At 46.8% G+C, this 15,712-nt stretch overlaps 1 protein-coding gene across 2 annotated transcripts in view; it reads right to left on the reverse strand.

Annotated features, from left to right (window-relative positions):
* MARCHF4 (membrane associated ring-CH-type finger 4) overlaps window positions 1-15,712 on the reverse strand; it is a 100,486-nt gene that overhangs the window by 32,372 nt on the left and 52,402 nt on the right. The window contains exon 2 of one of the 2 annotated variants that reach the window (XM_077784956.1): window positions 3,529-3,690. In XM_077784956.1, coding sequence (XP_077641082.1) covers window positions 3,529-3,690 — 162 coding nt within the window. The remainder of the gene's footprint in view (window positions 1-3,528; window positions 3,691-15,712) is intronic. The other variant, XM_021526182.3, reaches the window with a different exon arrangement.

The following is a 15,712-nucleotide window of genomic DNA, read 5'->3' on the forward strand; positions in this document are numbered from 1 at the left end:
GATGTGGTTCAGGACTGACAACAAAGGAAGTGTATAGATTAAATACACTTCAGAGGCCCATCAAGGCAGATACCTACTCCACTATGTATCAGCACCAGGGTGCAGGCAGTACTGTCACATGCTTCTAACCCCTTGTGCCTTCAGGGGGTTAGAAATCATGGGCTTTACACAAGTATTACAAATGAGGGAAGCATTTAAAGCCTCCAAGCCCATGACTCCTGTCTCGGTGACTGGCAAACTGGAGAGCAGGAGAATGGATTGGTGGATGGATGGATGGAGGGGTGGATGGATGGATGATGGATGGATGGATGGATGGATGGATGGATGGATGGATGGATGGATGGACAAAAGCTCTGGATTTCCTGGTTGTTCACAGCTGATGGAACATTTTTGCTCAGTTGCTGGCCAACTGCTGCTTGGCAGGACACTTGCTATGTTGTCCAACAACTTTAATCCCCCAATCACAGCAGGTTAGCAATATTGCTGCTTTAAGGCCTTTCCTCTTAAATGCCTGCAATCCAGGGAGCAGGGAGTGGGGTGGGTTAATTTATAGAGATTAATTCTGCCAAAACAGAAGACTAAAGGTCTCTCTCTGGTATGAAACATTGCAATAGCCTGGAGGCTGGAAGGAGCCTGTGTTAATTATGCATGAACCCGTCCACAACTTCTCTGCCCACACCATGAGTCTCCAGACACATCTGGCCCATGTTGTGCTTCTGAGCACTCCAAAAAATGTGCAGCAGATGTCAAAATGGGCAGACAAACATGCAGGTCCCAGGGAACATGTGGGTGTTGGATGTACTGCTCTGCTCAGACCAATTGGACATGCTTCAGGGAGCCCAGGGTCTGCCAGCAGCCTGGATTTGGCTTCCCAGCAGTCTATCAGATACAGGACACAGGAGAGAGGTAGGACATGTTGCTGGTTAGAATCTAGCCAGGCTCAGAGCATCACCCAAATAGGTTATATTGGACAAGGACATGAAGCTTGTATGATCCTTGCCTGTATTATGGTTGGTCTGGAAAAAACAGATGACCACTGCATGACCACTGCATGACTATGGCATTTGCCCTCTGAAAACTGGGCTTGAGAAATTCAGAGATTTCTTGTAAGGATAAAGCTGAGCCCAAGTTCCAGCAGACCCTGAGAAGAAAGGTCAGGGAATTTGATATACACTTGTATGTCCAGCTGGCCCATATTATCCACATGTGGGGTGCAGACCAAGCAGAAAGGATGCTCCTCCCACCTGTACATGCTGTGACTTTTTATGGGATACAGTGTTGGGGCATCATAACTCCTGTATCTTCTCTGCCCCCTTTTCTCAGCATCTTACCAGATGGTGAGAGCCACTGAGAAATTAGGCATTCATAGTAATGGGTTACAGGGGTTCTAAGCCCTTAGTACTGGTAGGAAGTCCTGGCCTGGTGCATCAGCCACATCCCACAGGATTTTGCATATTAATGCCAGTGTAGCATCTGCTTCCCAGCAGTGCCTTTGTGCTGGCACCAGACAGGGCACCCGGGCATGCAGCTGTAGCTCTACACACTGCATTTATTCCAGGCCAAGTGGCTTTTCACTCCAGTTACTTCTTCCCATCCTCCAGATTTCCCAGCGCTTTGTGAGAAGTGCTGTGAAGTCTAAGCCAGTGAAGGCTCCAAGCCCCAGATCTGCACAGTCCTCTGGGACCCTTGCTCCTGGAGCTGAGCTCTCTAACTCAGCTGTTTCTGCCACTCAGTTTTTGTGTTCATGGCAAAGACCATCAGATCAGGCCACTTTTTGACACAGGAGCCCAGAGAGAGAGAAGCTTTGCACAGGCTCTGAAATTTGTGTGTGTGAGGTGGGAGCTGGTCCATGAGCAGCTCCAACAAATTTTAGCTGAGTGATGAACACGAAGAAAGTCATTGACTCATTGCCCTGAGCCACCTGAAAGTGTAGAGCATTTGGAAGTTATTCACTAAAGGCAGTTCTGACACAAAGGCTCACAAATTTGTACTCACAAACCTTCAGTGCTGCTCAGCATTGCATGCCTGATCTGAGACACAGGAAGCATTAGGGCACTCATGGAGCAGCTTTCCAGAAATAAACAAAAGCTGCTTTGACCACATCTCCCCTCCTGTGTTTCAATCTGCTCTGAGTTGCTAGAGCCAAGAAATTAAAACATTCTGGGTCTGAGGCTTGGGATGAAACTACTGATGTGACCAGCCCATGGCTCATGGGAGATTGAATCAGAAGCTGTAGGAACTCTCAGAGAGCAGGCAGGTTTTTCCTTCTCCTCAGCAAAGTTTCCCCATGATGTCCCCCCAGTTTCACTACTTAATTTAAGTCTGGAGTCCTAATAGGTTGTCCCTTTTTCCTCACTGTGGTAAGTGCCCTGAGGCCTAGAAGAAACCACACAGAGATCACAGAGAAGGAGAAAGGAGAGAATAGGAGTTTTCATTCCCCCACTCCCCTGTACAACTGGCACCACCATCACCAGTACTGTCCTTGCCTCCTGGTAGAGTGTGACCCACAGAGGGCCAGGCACTGGACAGACCAAAATCCTGACGGACATGACCCTGGTCTCTAAACCACTGTAATGCCTCTCCAGTCCAGATGATGCTGATTAAGAAGTGCCTGGATGTAATGTGCTTCCTTACAGCTGAGGCACTAAAATACTCAGCAAAGGCATGCAGCAATTAATTAATGCATCTTCAGGCATTGCCCCTGCAATAAATCAATAGCTATTAAGGATAATTTATCCCATTTTTAATAGTCACACATTTCCTCATTCTGAATCCTGATTTTAAATCACCAGTCTGTACTGTGACTTACTCAACTACAATGCTTTTCAGATAAGAAAGAACGTGGGTCCTTGGATGACTTTCACACACACATCAAGATGTGCTTTACCTGTTGTGTGCACGTCTGCAAAAGCCCATCAAGAATCAGGCTTGAAGAGACCAGAGTATCAGAGTCAACACTTCCTGTGCCATGCCATGATTGTGTGAGAGTAGTAAAGTGAAAAAGGGAGTGAGATCAGAGAGGAGAGCTCTAAGAACCCTCCATCTGCCTCCACCATCCCTCACGCCAACACAGCAGAGGCTCAGCAGGAGGAGATCAGGATTAATGGCACAGCTATAAACACATGGAGTCTCGACTGCTCAGTCACAGACTGTGTGCTCTGCTGCAGTAAATCCCACAATGGTGCAGTGCTTGCCTGGCCCTGGAGACAGGCACACCTGGGCTCTCCAGTGGATGAACACATTTGAATGGCTGTGAGATGTTATAGCACTATTGTGGAATCTTCAACAGGAGGCAAGTGAATATAGGAATTGCTAAGGACAGAAAGAGCAGACTCCTGAGGGATGCTCCCAGAACCACTGAGCAGAACACGAGGCCTCTTTGGACCAGCCCCTGGCAATCCTTTCTAAGTGTCTCAGACATATGAATCCCTGTGCACAGGGAAGGAACACACACAGGGGCAAAATCCACTTGCTCCCAGAAACAAAAATTGAAACAAGAATAAATAGACTTTGAAATGTCTCTAGTACCTTTACCTGCAGAGGGTTCTTTGTGCTTATGGCAATGACGTGATACTTGTAGTAACACAGCTCACAGCTCCAGCAGCCTCTCTCGCTAATCCATTTGATCAGACATGGCTGGTGCGTGCACTTCACAGATCCATCGCATCGACACGGGCTCAGCAACTCCCCCTGAAAGAGACAGACAGCGTCAGCCAGGCTTCCCTCCTTCCACAGCATGGCAAACGTGGCACAGCATGGCAGAAGCTCCCTTATCCACCATTTGAACTTTCTTCCTTTTTTACCTGGTTTGGCTTAGGTAATCATGCTGTTTCCATCCCTTTTCCCTCTAATAATGCTTGATACGAACTGAGACTGTCAGAGATGTAATGGTCTCAAATACTGGGGTCTTACATGCCTTGTCACCACTGAAGGAAAAGCTAGATGAGCACAACTCTTACCACTCCAGAGGACTCACACTGACCCCAACCAGTGGACACACCTCTGTTGGCAACCAGATGCCACTGGTTCATTGCTCAGGGTTTTGTCTCTCTGCTACCTATTTTAGAAACTGAGGTTGGTGGTGGTGATAAGCTGTGAAACAGCCTCTGCTGCAGACTGATGTCTTGCTCAGCCCAGGCACACAAAACATCCTCAAATTTCTCTCCCACACCGTCCACCATCCCAGACAGTCATATTGATGAACTACAGGGCTGGCTATTTGCATCCTAGAAGCAAGCAAGATGGAGAACAAATTGTGTTCTGGCTTGTAACCCAGAGAGTTATGAGTGGTGGCAGAAACACTGAACCTCCTGGCTAGTTCCTTTGTTTCTGGTGCAGTTTTAAACACGGTATCCACAAAACCCCCATATTATTCTGATCTATCTGCTATCATCCTGTTCACCATGAGACTAAACTCCTCTGTGCACACAAGCTCAGGAGCCTTTTACAGTTGTTTGCCATTGCATATTTAGGTTAGGAGAGAGCCATTACATTTTACTCCTCACTGTTTAGTGTTTAAAAGCCATAGCATAGATTCCAGTAGTCTCTTTAGCTGTGCTCCAAGATTAAAAAGATTTTAAAGGCAGAATATCTATGGGACAGGGAAGGTTGGATCATCCTTTCAGCATCAGGGAGAAGATATTTGCTCTCACAGCCCAGATCAGCCTTATCACTAGCCTGATGGAGCACCAGGATAACAGACCCTGGCACTGGACACTGCTGGATATGGTAAAAGACATCCATTCCAACTGCCTCAGGTTATGAGCCTGCTCTTGCTAACCCTGGTGGGAAAGTCCCAGCTTCTAGGTGACTACATCAGGTCTCAGGACCTGAGGAACTGAGGACCACATTGGGCAAGAGTGATACTTCTTTTTACAAAACCTAATGTAAACATGTTAATAGTTTAATTTGTTTCAGCTAGGTCACCTAAAAATGTCATATTTCATGAAGTTTTAGCAAAACAGTAAATAACTGTTTATATTACAAACACAGCCTCGGCTCTGCTTGTTACTGGTTTTCATTACATATTGGAGGGGACACAAAGGGAGAGGGGGAACAAGGAGAGTTGTAGGGTCCATGAACCTTTTTCACCTGGCAAGGAGTGACGTGACAAACCAGAAGAAGGGAAGTAGGGAAGGATTAGATGAGAGAAGGTGCTCATGGGAATGAGCATTGACATTTGGCACTCGACCTCCCCACATGGGGTCCAATTTGAGGAGCTCAGGTTTGGCTGTGCATGTCTCTGCCCTTATATGAGACTGGGGTGGGACATTGCCAGTGTGATTAGGGGTAGGACATTGCCAGTGTGATTAGGAGCCCAGAAGAGCAGGTACTGCCAGGCAGGTTGCAAAAGAGGAAGGACCAGAACTTGGCACAACTGCTTTGCTTACTCACTCACCAAACCTCTTCCACACCAAGAGCCAGCCTGGTACAAGGACCACTGCTCTGTGCCTCTGGTCTGCCCTTCTCATCTCAGTCCCTTATTTTGTCAACAGTTTTGCTCCTCAGCACACATGTGCGGCCCCAGCAGTAAGGAGGTCATACAGAATCCTCCCAGATCTGCAGCATCCCTGCCTTTCCACCTCACTGCACACCAGGGTCTCTTGCAGTGCTCAAAATAGTGAGTGCGGGACCTGGGCTTTGTCTAACGAGCAGCTGGAGGCATCAATGATGAGGGATCAGGAATGGAGCAGAATGGAGCAGGAACTAAGAGCAACAACCTCCAGGCAAAGGCAGAGGGGAAAAGCTGAAGCTACAGCCTGGACTCATGTTGGCTTCTGGGGCATTGTACTAAATGAGTCTATGAAATCTGAGCTTCTCTCTCAGAGCCAAGAGATGTTCACAGATGTCCTACAGCACCACGGGGACCCAATCTCCCTCCCTATGATGCTCAAACACACAGTCCTGCCAGCTCCTACAACCTCAGGATTCAACTGTGGAGATGAATCCCCCAGTAACTTGATTTTAGCAAATCTAGCAAAAACTTAATTTATCACATTTTCTCCAGCCATCTGAAATATTACATCCTTGTACGTGGCACACAGCTGTTTTTGCATACTGTGAAGCCCAATTCTATCCACAGCAGGCATTTGTAAAACACTGCCACATGCACACATGTGCACATGCACTCCTGTACCAGCAGAAAAACAGACACTGGGGCATATTGAAGGAATAAATCCTTTGTACAGCAAAGGAGAAGGAGTCTCATTGCTAGCTGTACAGAGAGCTCAGGAACAGACCATTCATTGGCTGTGATACACAGGAAGGTTTTGCTGTACAGAGTCCTCTGCTGTTAAAAGTGACAGGAACACAAAAGCAAACCCAAAGGGAGACACAAATCACAACAATTAGAGATGGAAATTAAATCCCTAACACCCATTTTTTCAGGTTTGTAGAAGATGGGTCTGCACAACATATTCCCCAGTGCTGAAATAGCAAATCCCTTTGGGGACTGCTCTCCAAAAACCCTTGGGAAGGTCTATTTTCTGACTTCACAACATTTATTTTTGCAACTTCCCATTGTACAGTTATATCCCATCACTGGGATGAGTCTAAGCAACATTTTCCCTTTGTCAGTAACTAGTGGAGAAATGCTCCCCAACTGCAAGCTTCGTCCTTTCCTCCTCAGTTTGCTCACTACCATCTTGTTTCTCTGAAACACTGAAGAGTGCTTTGGAGTCAGGGTACCTGCTTTTTTTTTTTTTTTTTTTTTTTGCTTTTTTTTTTTTTTTTTTGCTTTTTTTTCCCTCTATTATCCAAGTCTAAATTAGAAAAAAAACAGAGTTAACAAAAAGGGAAAGGCGCTCTGGCTCAGCCAGAATCATTTCGACATATGCATTAAATGCTTTTCCCTACTTCTGGAAAGAGTAATATACTCATAAATTATATACATAATATTCTTCTCTATTTCTCATTATGATGGGAGCTTGCCTCAAGGAGCAGCAAGGCCAAGGCCAGGCTGAACTGGCTTTACCCTGAGGAGGACAATACTCCTGGAGATGCAATAGTGCAGCTCTGCTCCAGCTCTGTCCTTTCTGTCTGAATTCCCAATCTGTACCCGCTGCAATGTGTCAAAGTGGTTAATGATTATCTGGCCCCTGCTATTTAAAGCCTACTGGCAGGAGTGCTGAGAAAGGATGGGGCAAAAAATTATTGCTGGTGCGTGCTTGTGGTGCTCAGTATATCCAGGGAGAAAATAACCACGTCAGGAGCAGCATCACCCCTGTTGAGCGCTGGTGGCAGAGTTTTGCCTGGCTTTTATCTGTCATTTATCAGTGCTGGGAGCCCATCCGCACATCCACAGCTGCAGCTGCTCCCCCACCAGCCACAGATATGGGATTGTTTCCCTGGCCTGTTCTTTTCACTGCAAATTAGGTACAGCAAATTTGCCCACCCAGTCTCCTTTAAACAGGGCAGGGCTGGGGATGACAGTGGCACTGGGCTAGGATGGGTATGGTCTCCTGGGCTGGCCCAGCTGTGCAGACCTATGTCTGGTGCCTGGGCTGCTCCTGAGCACCAGCTCAGCTGGAAAGAGCCATGTTACCAACATCCTACTGCCACAACCATTACAGCACACATTTTGAAAGCCAGTGCAAGCTGTGCAGAAAGCCAATATAGCTGATGGTGATCTTAAGACCTTCAGTTTTTTCTTCACCTGTGCATTTTTCCTGCTCAGGTATGCAAAGTAGCACAAGCATCAGTCAGAGGAGCAGCGCCCTGGGCCAGAGCAGGTCAATGAGAAGACACTGGAGGAGCTGTCCCCATCAAGGGCTGCCATCTCTCTTTGGGGGTGTCCATGAAGCTGCGGCTGCTCACAGATCTGCATGCATGCATCTGACTGCTAGCATTTATCTGAGTTTGTCTTGTTTACAAAAGGAAGCAAGGGTCATTTAATTTCAGGTCTTCAGCTGTGTCTCCTAAATATACTTAAATCTTCACACTGAGTTTAAATGCAATGGGAAGTTTTATTACGGCAAATAAATGCCAAATGATTTCTATATTAGGAACATAATTACAGACAAATTAAGTACAATGGCAAAGAGAAGCCCATTGTTACACAGCTGGTAAACTTCAATAAACATGCACTAATGACCACCCTGTCTTCACATACTTACAAGAGTTGCCCTTCTATCCTTTTGAACTAAACATGTTATTACCAGCATCTCAAATGCTTCCCCATGTACACAAGCACTGTCCCAGCCAGCAACAGGCAACAGGAGAGATGGAATAGGTATCTATGTGTACCTGTGTGTATATATATGTATTACATTGCATGAAATTCTCCAGCACTGGGGGAAACTGGCACAGAATGTGGACCCAGAGAGGAGTGGACCCAGGTCTCTGGTGGCATCAGGACAGCACAGGACATGGTTATGAAGGGGGCTCTGGTGAGATAACATTTCCTCAAGCACCTCAGCAGAGCTGGGTGCTGATCCCAATCTCCATCTTGGCAGAAGTCTGCTGACTTTTCTTGACCCAGCTGGGGGAATACCCTAACTGGGCACCACCTTAAAATCTGGAGAGCCTATAGGAAAATCTATGCAAGTGATTAGAAAAAGAAAACATCCAGACTGCCAGCAGTTGTGCCAACTCTGTGACCAGAATTGGCTCATCCCACAGCTCCCCTGCAAGACCTGATATCTCTGTGCCATGCAGAGACAGCACTGCCCATGGCAGGCAAGATCTGTGTGCCCTGGGGTGCTTTGAGTACCCCCATCCCACCAGCAAGAAAAAATGCAGCCCAAAAAGGAGAAAAATCCAGCTCTGAACAATTGCTTCTGTTGCTTAGCTGTGATTTTATGAGGTCTGTGACTGCCTGGCTGAAGCCTCTGGCGTGAGCTCTTGGCCTGGCAGCTCCCTGGGTCAGGATCATTTCTCTGCAGGGCTCAGCTGTGGTAGAGGTGTGGGCCCCTCTCTAGGATTCCTCTCAGCAGTAAGAAGGAGCAGCCACATCTGGGCATGTCAGGCTGGGGGCTCTGAGATGGGTGTTTTGGGGGCACAGCTCTGCTTTTTCATTATTTTCTGCAATTTTCAATGGGTATTAGCTGTTCTGTGTGCCTCAGGCATCTCTGCCTATAGGCTGGGTGTGAGCAGACAGGGATCTCAGCTTTAGTGCACCCAGCAAAACCATCACGCACCCCTCTGGGACCACCAGGAATATTTTGGTGATGTCTGGGAGTGTGGGTGCTGGCTGGGAAAGTGATGTGTTTCACAAGGTCCTGAGCAAAAACCCCACATTTGTTCCACAGCGAGTCTTGTCTGAAAAATCATCACATTTGCAGAGCTCCCAGTGCTCCAAAAAAACCACAAATTGCCTTTCCACCCACAGAGGCTGCTGCTGTCGCACCTGTGAGGAGTGCTGGGGCTGCTACGATGCTCAGACTTTTTCTGCACCTCTACTGATGAAAACATGAAAGGCTGCAGCCACCACTGTGAGAAGGGCAGGGTGGGACCTGCTTTGCATCTTCCTTCTGCTGGAAAACTCATCCCACCACTATCACAAGAGGCATGACTTCCCAGCTGAGCAGCTGATGCCCACAGCCTCTGGCTTCACCATCGGACAGGGAAATTTCAAATTTTCTCTGCTTTTTCCCATCTGCAATGTTTTGTGCTTGTCACCACAGCTGAGACAGACAATGACAGAGGTGGCAGCTCAGAATTTGGGAGTGGGATGGAGAAGTGGGAAGGGAGACTTTCCATTTTCTGAGCATTACCATTCCCCCTGAGGGCTCTTCTGTCACTGCAGAACTGAGGGACCATCACCTCATCTGGCTGATCATCAGGGTAAGAACAAAGCTTGCCCATGTTTTAAGTCAAAACATAGGTTTTTTTGGTTGAAACAGGTGACTCAAGAGTCTCAGCTGTGCTGGAGGCAGACAGTCGGTCAAATCCCTGCATCCTCATGCCCAACAACAGTGCAGGGATGTGGGGGAGAGGGATCTGACAGGTCTCTTGTCAAGGCTGTTTAACACAGAACAGGAAAGTCCCAAGAGGGCCCTGAGCTGCACTTGCTGCCCTCTTTACCAAATTGCCCTGCTCCTACTCTGCCACCTCTGAGCAGGATGTTCCAACGCCAGACCCGTCATGGCACTGTCTGTGTGCCCCAGGGGATCCCCACTGTTAACAGGGATGGGTGCCACGTCAGAGGGGCCTGAGGGCAACCTCAGTACTCCACCTTCCCACAGGGTAAGCAATGGTGCCAGGCACTCAGCCGGGCAGGAGCAGGACCGGGCTTCCTCTGCACACAGATCATCTCGCAGCTCTGCCAAGGAGCAGGAAAAAGGATGCCTTCTTTTCCTCCCTTAATTGCAAAAGCCTTAAAGAGTTCTGTAGGGCAGGAGGGTGGGAGAGAGAAATGAAGACAAGGAATAAAATGTCATGAAGAAAAGAAAGAAGAAGGAAGAGGCTTGAGAAGTCCTGGGTGCAGAAAGCCCAGCGCATCAGCAGGGCGGCGGGGGCTCACTCAGGCAGGGGGCTGTGCTGAGCTGACTCATCCCGGGGCAGTCTGGAGTGCTGGCTCTGCCCTCAATCCTTCCCTGATTTCCAGAGCAAGGTGACTGAACACCGCTCCGCTGAGCCTAATGTGAACTGGCAGGGAGCTGGGGCGCATTTGCCTTGGTAACAGAAGAGAAAACAGGCAAGTTGCAGAGTTTAATATAAAAGATTTGGACATGACCCAATCCCTTTTCGCTATAAAAAAGAAAAAAAGGATTTAATCCAAGCTAGGGCTGTTTCAGCATTTATCTGACAGCAGCTTGGTCATGTGTTTGCCCACAGCCTGGTACTGTCCAACAGCTCTGCCGCTTCCTTGCCACCACTGGTAAAGACCAAAGGGAATTGGTTCAGGAAGGGCTGGGTGTCTCACCAATTTCCTTAATACCAATTTCCTTCAATTGAGCATAAAAAAAAAAAAGGCATTTTTGTGAGAAATAGAGAATCACAGGGCATTTTATGTGCAATGAGCTATGAAGTACTTTAACACCTGGTTTCAGGCCAGTGAAAGGTGAAGCGCAGAGAGCCATACAATTTAAGTCCCACTTGGCCAGGGAAGGGAGCCAGCAGGGAAAGGGATGCTGGGGATTGGTTCTCACCTGAGTCAACCACTGCAGGGGAAGTGAGAGGGAAGGACAGTCCTTAAGGACCCCCTTAACTGAGAGGAAAGATGCTGAACTCCATCTCTGTGTACAGGTCTTGCCAACAGACAGCCCTCAGAGCAAATAAGCAAATGAGAGCAAATCAGAACAAGGCAGTCCTTAGAGCAAACAGCTCCTCAGCAAACACGGGGGCCTGCAAGCACTTCTGCCATATTGTTGTTACCACCAGTGAGCCCATGACAAAGCAGCTGAAACTGATCCTGAAAAACTGTTCCACTAGAACAAACTTGAACCTTACCTGAATAATGGGATAAGAAATCAGGAATTAATTATTAATAGCCCAAGGAGCAGAGAGGTTTCCATATATGGTATTTATTTGCTTTTCTCTCTATAGAAAGATTTTCACAAGAAAAATTATTTATGTGTTCTACAGCCCACTTCATCCTAATATCATTGAACATGCTTTTGATTAGCTGATTTAAGTAATTCTTACTAAATGTTGCTTGGTTGCAAGGAATCAAAAGGCAAGTGTCTCAAATATCACCTGCTGTGCCTCATCAGGTGTGATAATAGCACCGATTAAGTGAAGAGCCTTCAGTGCATGGAAATCACAGTGCTGCACATGTGAAATCAAGATACCTGAACACCCCTGAGCACTTGGGTGTTGCATTGAGTTCAGCTCCAGACTCATCCTGAATACAGAGTGGAGCCATTTCAGCATCCCAGTGAAGAAATGCCACAGTCTGTAGCTTCTGGGCTTTCACCCAAGGTACTGAGAGCTTTCAGCTTCTGGAGATTTACTGTAGACCCCAACCCTTCAAAGAGCTAGAACACTCTAGTTATTTCTGAAAAAGAAATCCACTCTGTTGCTTCACTCCGTCTCTTCTTAATTAAATTTAAAGTATTTCAGACAATACTTAGATTTATTCTGTGTGAGATACAAGAGGGAACTCAATTTTGCTTCCTAGGATGCAATGCTGGGAAAAATTTGATGCGACACCATGAAGTCAAACAACTCTTCAGCACAAATCAAGTACCCTTAAGTCATGGCTTCTTGTAAAAAATCTTCAACCAATTAAAGAGGCTTTCTTTTTCTTTTTTTTTTTTTTTTTATACAAATGGCTTTTTCACTAGAGACTCATCTAAATAAAATTCTTTTACACATACTTATTTTTTTATAGATAAAAAATATAGCAATTATTCCTTATTATCTCTAAGTTTGAAGTATAAAGTTAATGCTTTCAGAATGCAAGTACTGTACAATGCAATTTTTATCCAAGATGTGCTCATAATTCAGCAAATTGAACTTTGCAGCTACTTCTCTGGGAAGCTCTTCATAAATATACTCAGCTAATGGCCATTTCAGGAAACATTATGCCATCAGCTGCTGAGGAGCAGCCATGGAAAATACACAGAAATGGATGCTGGTTTGACTCTCCAGACATAGACCCCACTTTTTAAAGACAGTGAAACAAATAGACCAATAGGCTTTTTGTCTTTTTTTTTTTTTTTTTTTTCCTCAGAGAAAGCTGAAAACCCCTTCAACATTAGACCTAAGAAAATCTTTACTCTGTCATATTTGCCTCATCTTCTTGGGCTCTTCAGGAATGAGAAAATGACCAGGTGCTACTGGCAGTCATCCAGCAGTGAGATGCTCCTTCCAAAAGTGCAGCAACTGCTCAGGAGCTGCTTTGCCTTGGTACCAGCAGCTCATCAGTGGAGAGGAGCAGAAGATGATGGCAGCCAGGATTTGAGGGTTGTCATTTGCCATAATATCCTCAAGTGATCCCCAGTCAGGACTGAGGGCAGCGTGGTGGGGAACTGGGGGAGCCAGGTGCACATTCAGTAAGTGGAAACCAATAATAAGGTGCAAATCTCCACTACTCAAAAGTAATGTTTCCCAGCTGGGAGTGGAGATGAGGACATGACAGGAGGGACTGTCCCAACAGGTCTGGATGGGTATGGTTATGCAGGAGCTTTTTCTGCTCCATTTGGGATGGTCAAGACTGGCAGCTCAGAGATGGAAACCCTCCCAAGCTACGTCTGTCTCCAAAGCTGTTTGTGTCTCCTGTGGTGTGAGGTTGAGCTCGAATGTGGGCTGCTGGCCTTGGGTGCACCTGGGGTGACGGCTGAGGATAGCCTGGCAGGGGGCTGAAAGCAGAAGTGAGGTGGGAGACAGCACACACATGGCTGCTGCAGCAGCCAGGGAGCTGTGACATAAAATAATGAGCGTGGTTTGTTTACTTTTGGCTTCACTAGCACTGTGGGACTGAGCTGTTTCATTAAGACATGGCCTGATCCACTTTTCCTTTCTGCCTCCCAGACACAAGGAGAAGAATATGCAATTACAAAGTTCACTCATGTAGAGCCCTTCAATTACTGGGAAACTCTGTTATGGCTTTTCCAAACGTTTCAAGAGTCGTGCAATAGGACATGACATCTGAAGTAATTCATTTTTCATCTGCTGATTAACAGAAATTAAAATGGTTCTCAGAACATCCCAATTTATGTGAGATCAAGTTCCTTATCATCTTAGTGGTGAAGGCATTTCTTTTTAATGTCTCAGGCAACCCTGCAAGCAGAGATGCTGAACAAAAATACATGAAGGAGGCAGCCAAGGGGAGAATAGAGGCCTGCAGGGTCAGCAGGGTGGTGGAGCTCCAAAGCCTTGTCTTCCAGTCCTGCCATAAGGTCACTTAAATGTTTGGCAGAAAGTCAAAATGCTCGCTGGCACAAACGTGCACCAGAGGCAGAAGCACCTCCCTTTGAAATGATGCAGCTACAGAGTAAAGCTAAATTGCCTTCACTGGCAGTGAGCTAAAAACCAGCCATAAATATAAAGGGTTTCTTCTGCAGGTGTCTGCCAGCAGCAGCAGAGCAGCTGCCTGAGGAATGCACTTCTCCCATGATGATGGATACCACTGAGGATCCCAACAGGCAGAATTGTCAGCAGCACCTCTCCACTGGGATCCAGGGAAGGACTCCTGGGGCTGTGCTGGGAGGTGTCTGCAGGGCTGGCAGCTCAGGGGGCTGCGAGTCAGATGGAAGAGCAACAGCATGGAGCAGCCTGAGTAAGGAAAGGGATAAGGGAGAGGATAATAGCAGGGGGTCTCACACCATTTGGCCATGACAAGAGTGGCCACATTGCCCTTTCACTTGTTTTCTATTTTCAAGGCATCCTGGGAAAGTAGGTGAAGTCCCCTGAGGAAAGGCTGGGATTAGGAGGCAGGGGAGCATGCTCTTGCTGACTCTCAGAACCATCCTTCCTGCCACTGCAGGAGCCTGCTCCAGAGCTCATCAACCCACAGGCCCACTTAGCTGAAATGCAGCAAAAATCCACCATGGGAAAAGGCAGCTAAATCCCCAAATCCTTTTGTCTACTGTGACAACTTTCCAGTCAAGAGCAGCCCAGTAGGAGAGAGCCAGAGGTACCAGTGGCACTGGCCCCAGGGAAAGCTGCACAACATTAATTATGATTTTTTCAGTGCTGCCCTGGCAAAAGGCCTCCTGTATATGAAGCTGCATAAATCCATGCCTTTCAGTCTTTGCCTGCATATATCTCCTGGAAAGCCTTCTTGTGTTTTCCTACTTCAGCTGGGGAATCCAGCTTTCCCTTTCACAGGCAAAGTATGAAACAGAAAGGAGAGAAAGTAGAAATAAATGTAAGAATAGCTGTAACATTAGTCAAGTGGGCTATAGAGGCAATTTTCTTTTTTTTTCATCAGTCTTTTGCACAAGTTGGAGACTGGTGTGTGTAAAAGTGAAATACACAAACACAGATGTGCACATATAAACAGTGCCAGGGATATGAGGTTTCAGCACAGATATTAAGCATTACATAGGGCTCACTTATCATGGCACTTTACTTTGTTAGTATGGCAATTTACATACTAATAAATACATCAACACTGAGGCAATGTTGGATGCTATGCACAGCTATGCTCCACTCCAGAGGTGGATGAACTTCAAACAGTGGCAAAATAATTTGTATCCCTCAGCATGAAAGATGACCTATTGAAACATGAATTATTATCTCTCTGTTATTGGTCTTTATTGTGCTTTGCCAAATTGGTTATCCTGCCCTTTCCCCATGGGATTTCCTACACCAGATGCAGATGCAGCTGTTTGTGCCAAGCAAGATTCCTCCTACCACAGCTGGATTAGTCTAGCTTAGTGAACTATGTCCAGTCGGACTGGGCTGTGGCCTTCTTCAGCTACAGGTTAGCCTGCCTTTCTCTGAAACAACACATCTCCTCTGTAACAGCTTACAGTTCTCTCAGCAAGTTGTGTCTCCACACAGGAAGGCTCAAATACCTGTTCCTGAGTTCCAGTGGTGGAGATTTTATTGTCTATCTAACCTCCACCCAGCTGCCCTACTCCACTTTCTGGTGCACCAAGCCAGGAACAACACAAAATGCCCAGCCCGCTTCCCTGACAGTGACCTGCTGTATTCTGGCAAAACTCGTCACTCCTTCACTATTGCTCATGCTGCAAGCAGCTGGGAGTGAAGAAGGGCACTGGAGAGAGAAAAGAGGGAAGCTATTCTCATTGCTTTGCCCTGGATGTCACGAGTACAAAGGGGACAGGGCTGCAAGTCCCAAGAGCTGAGTTCTTTTAGT

The sequence above is a fragment of the Lonchura striata genome, chromosome 8 (assembly GCF_046129695.1).
Source record: "Lonchura striata isolate bLonStr1 chromosome 8, bLonStr1.mat, whole genome shotgun sequence".
NCBI lineage: Eukaryota > Metazoa > Chordata > Aves > Passeriformes > Estrildidae > Lonchura > Lonchura striata.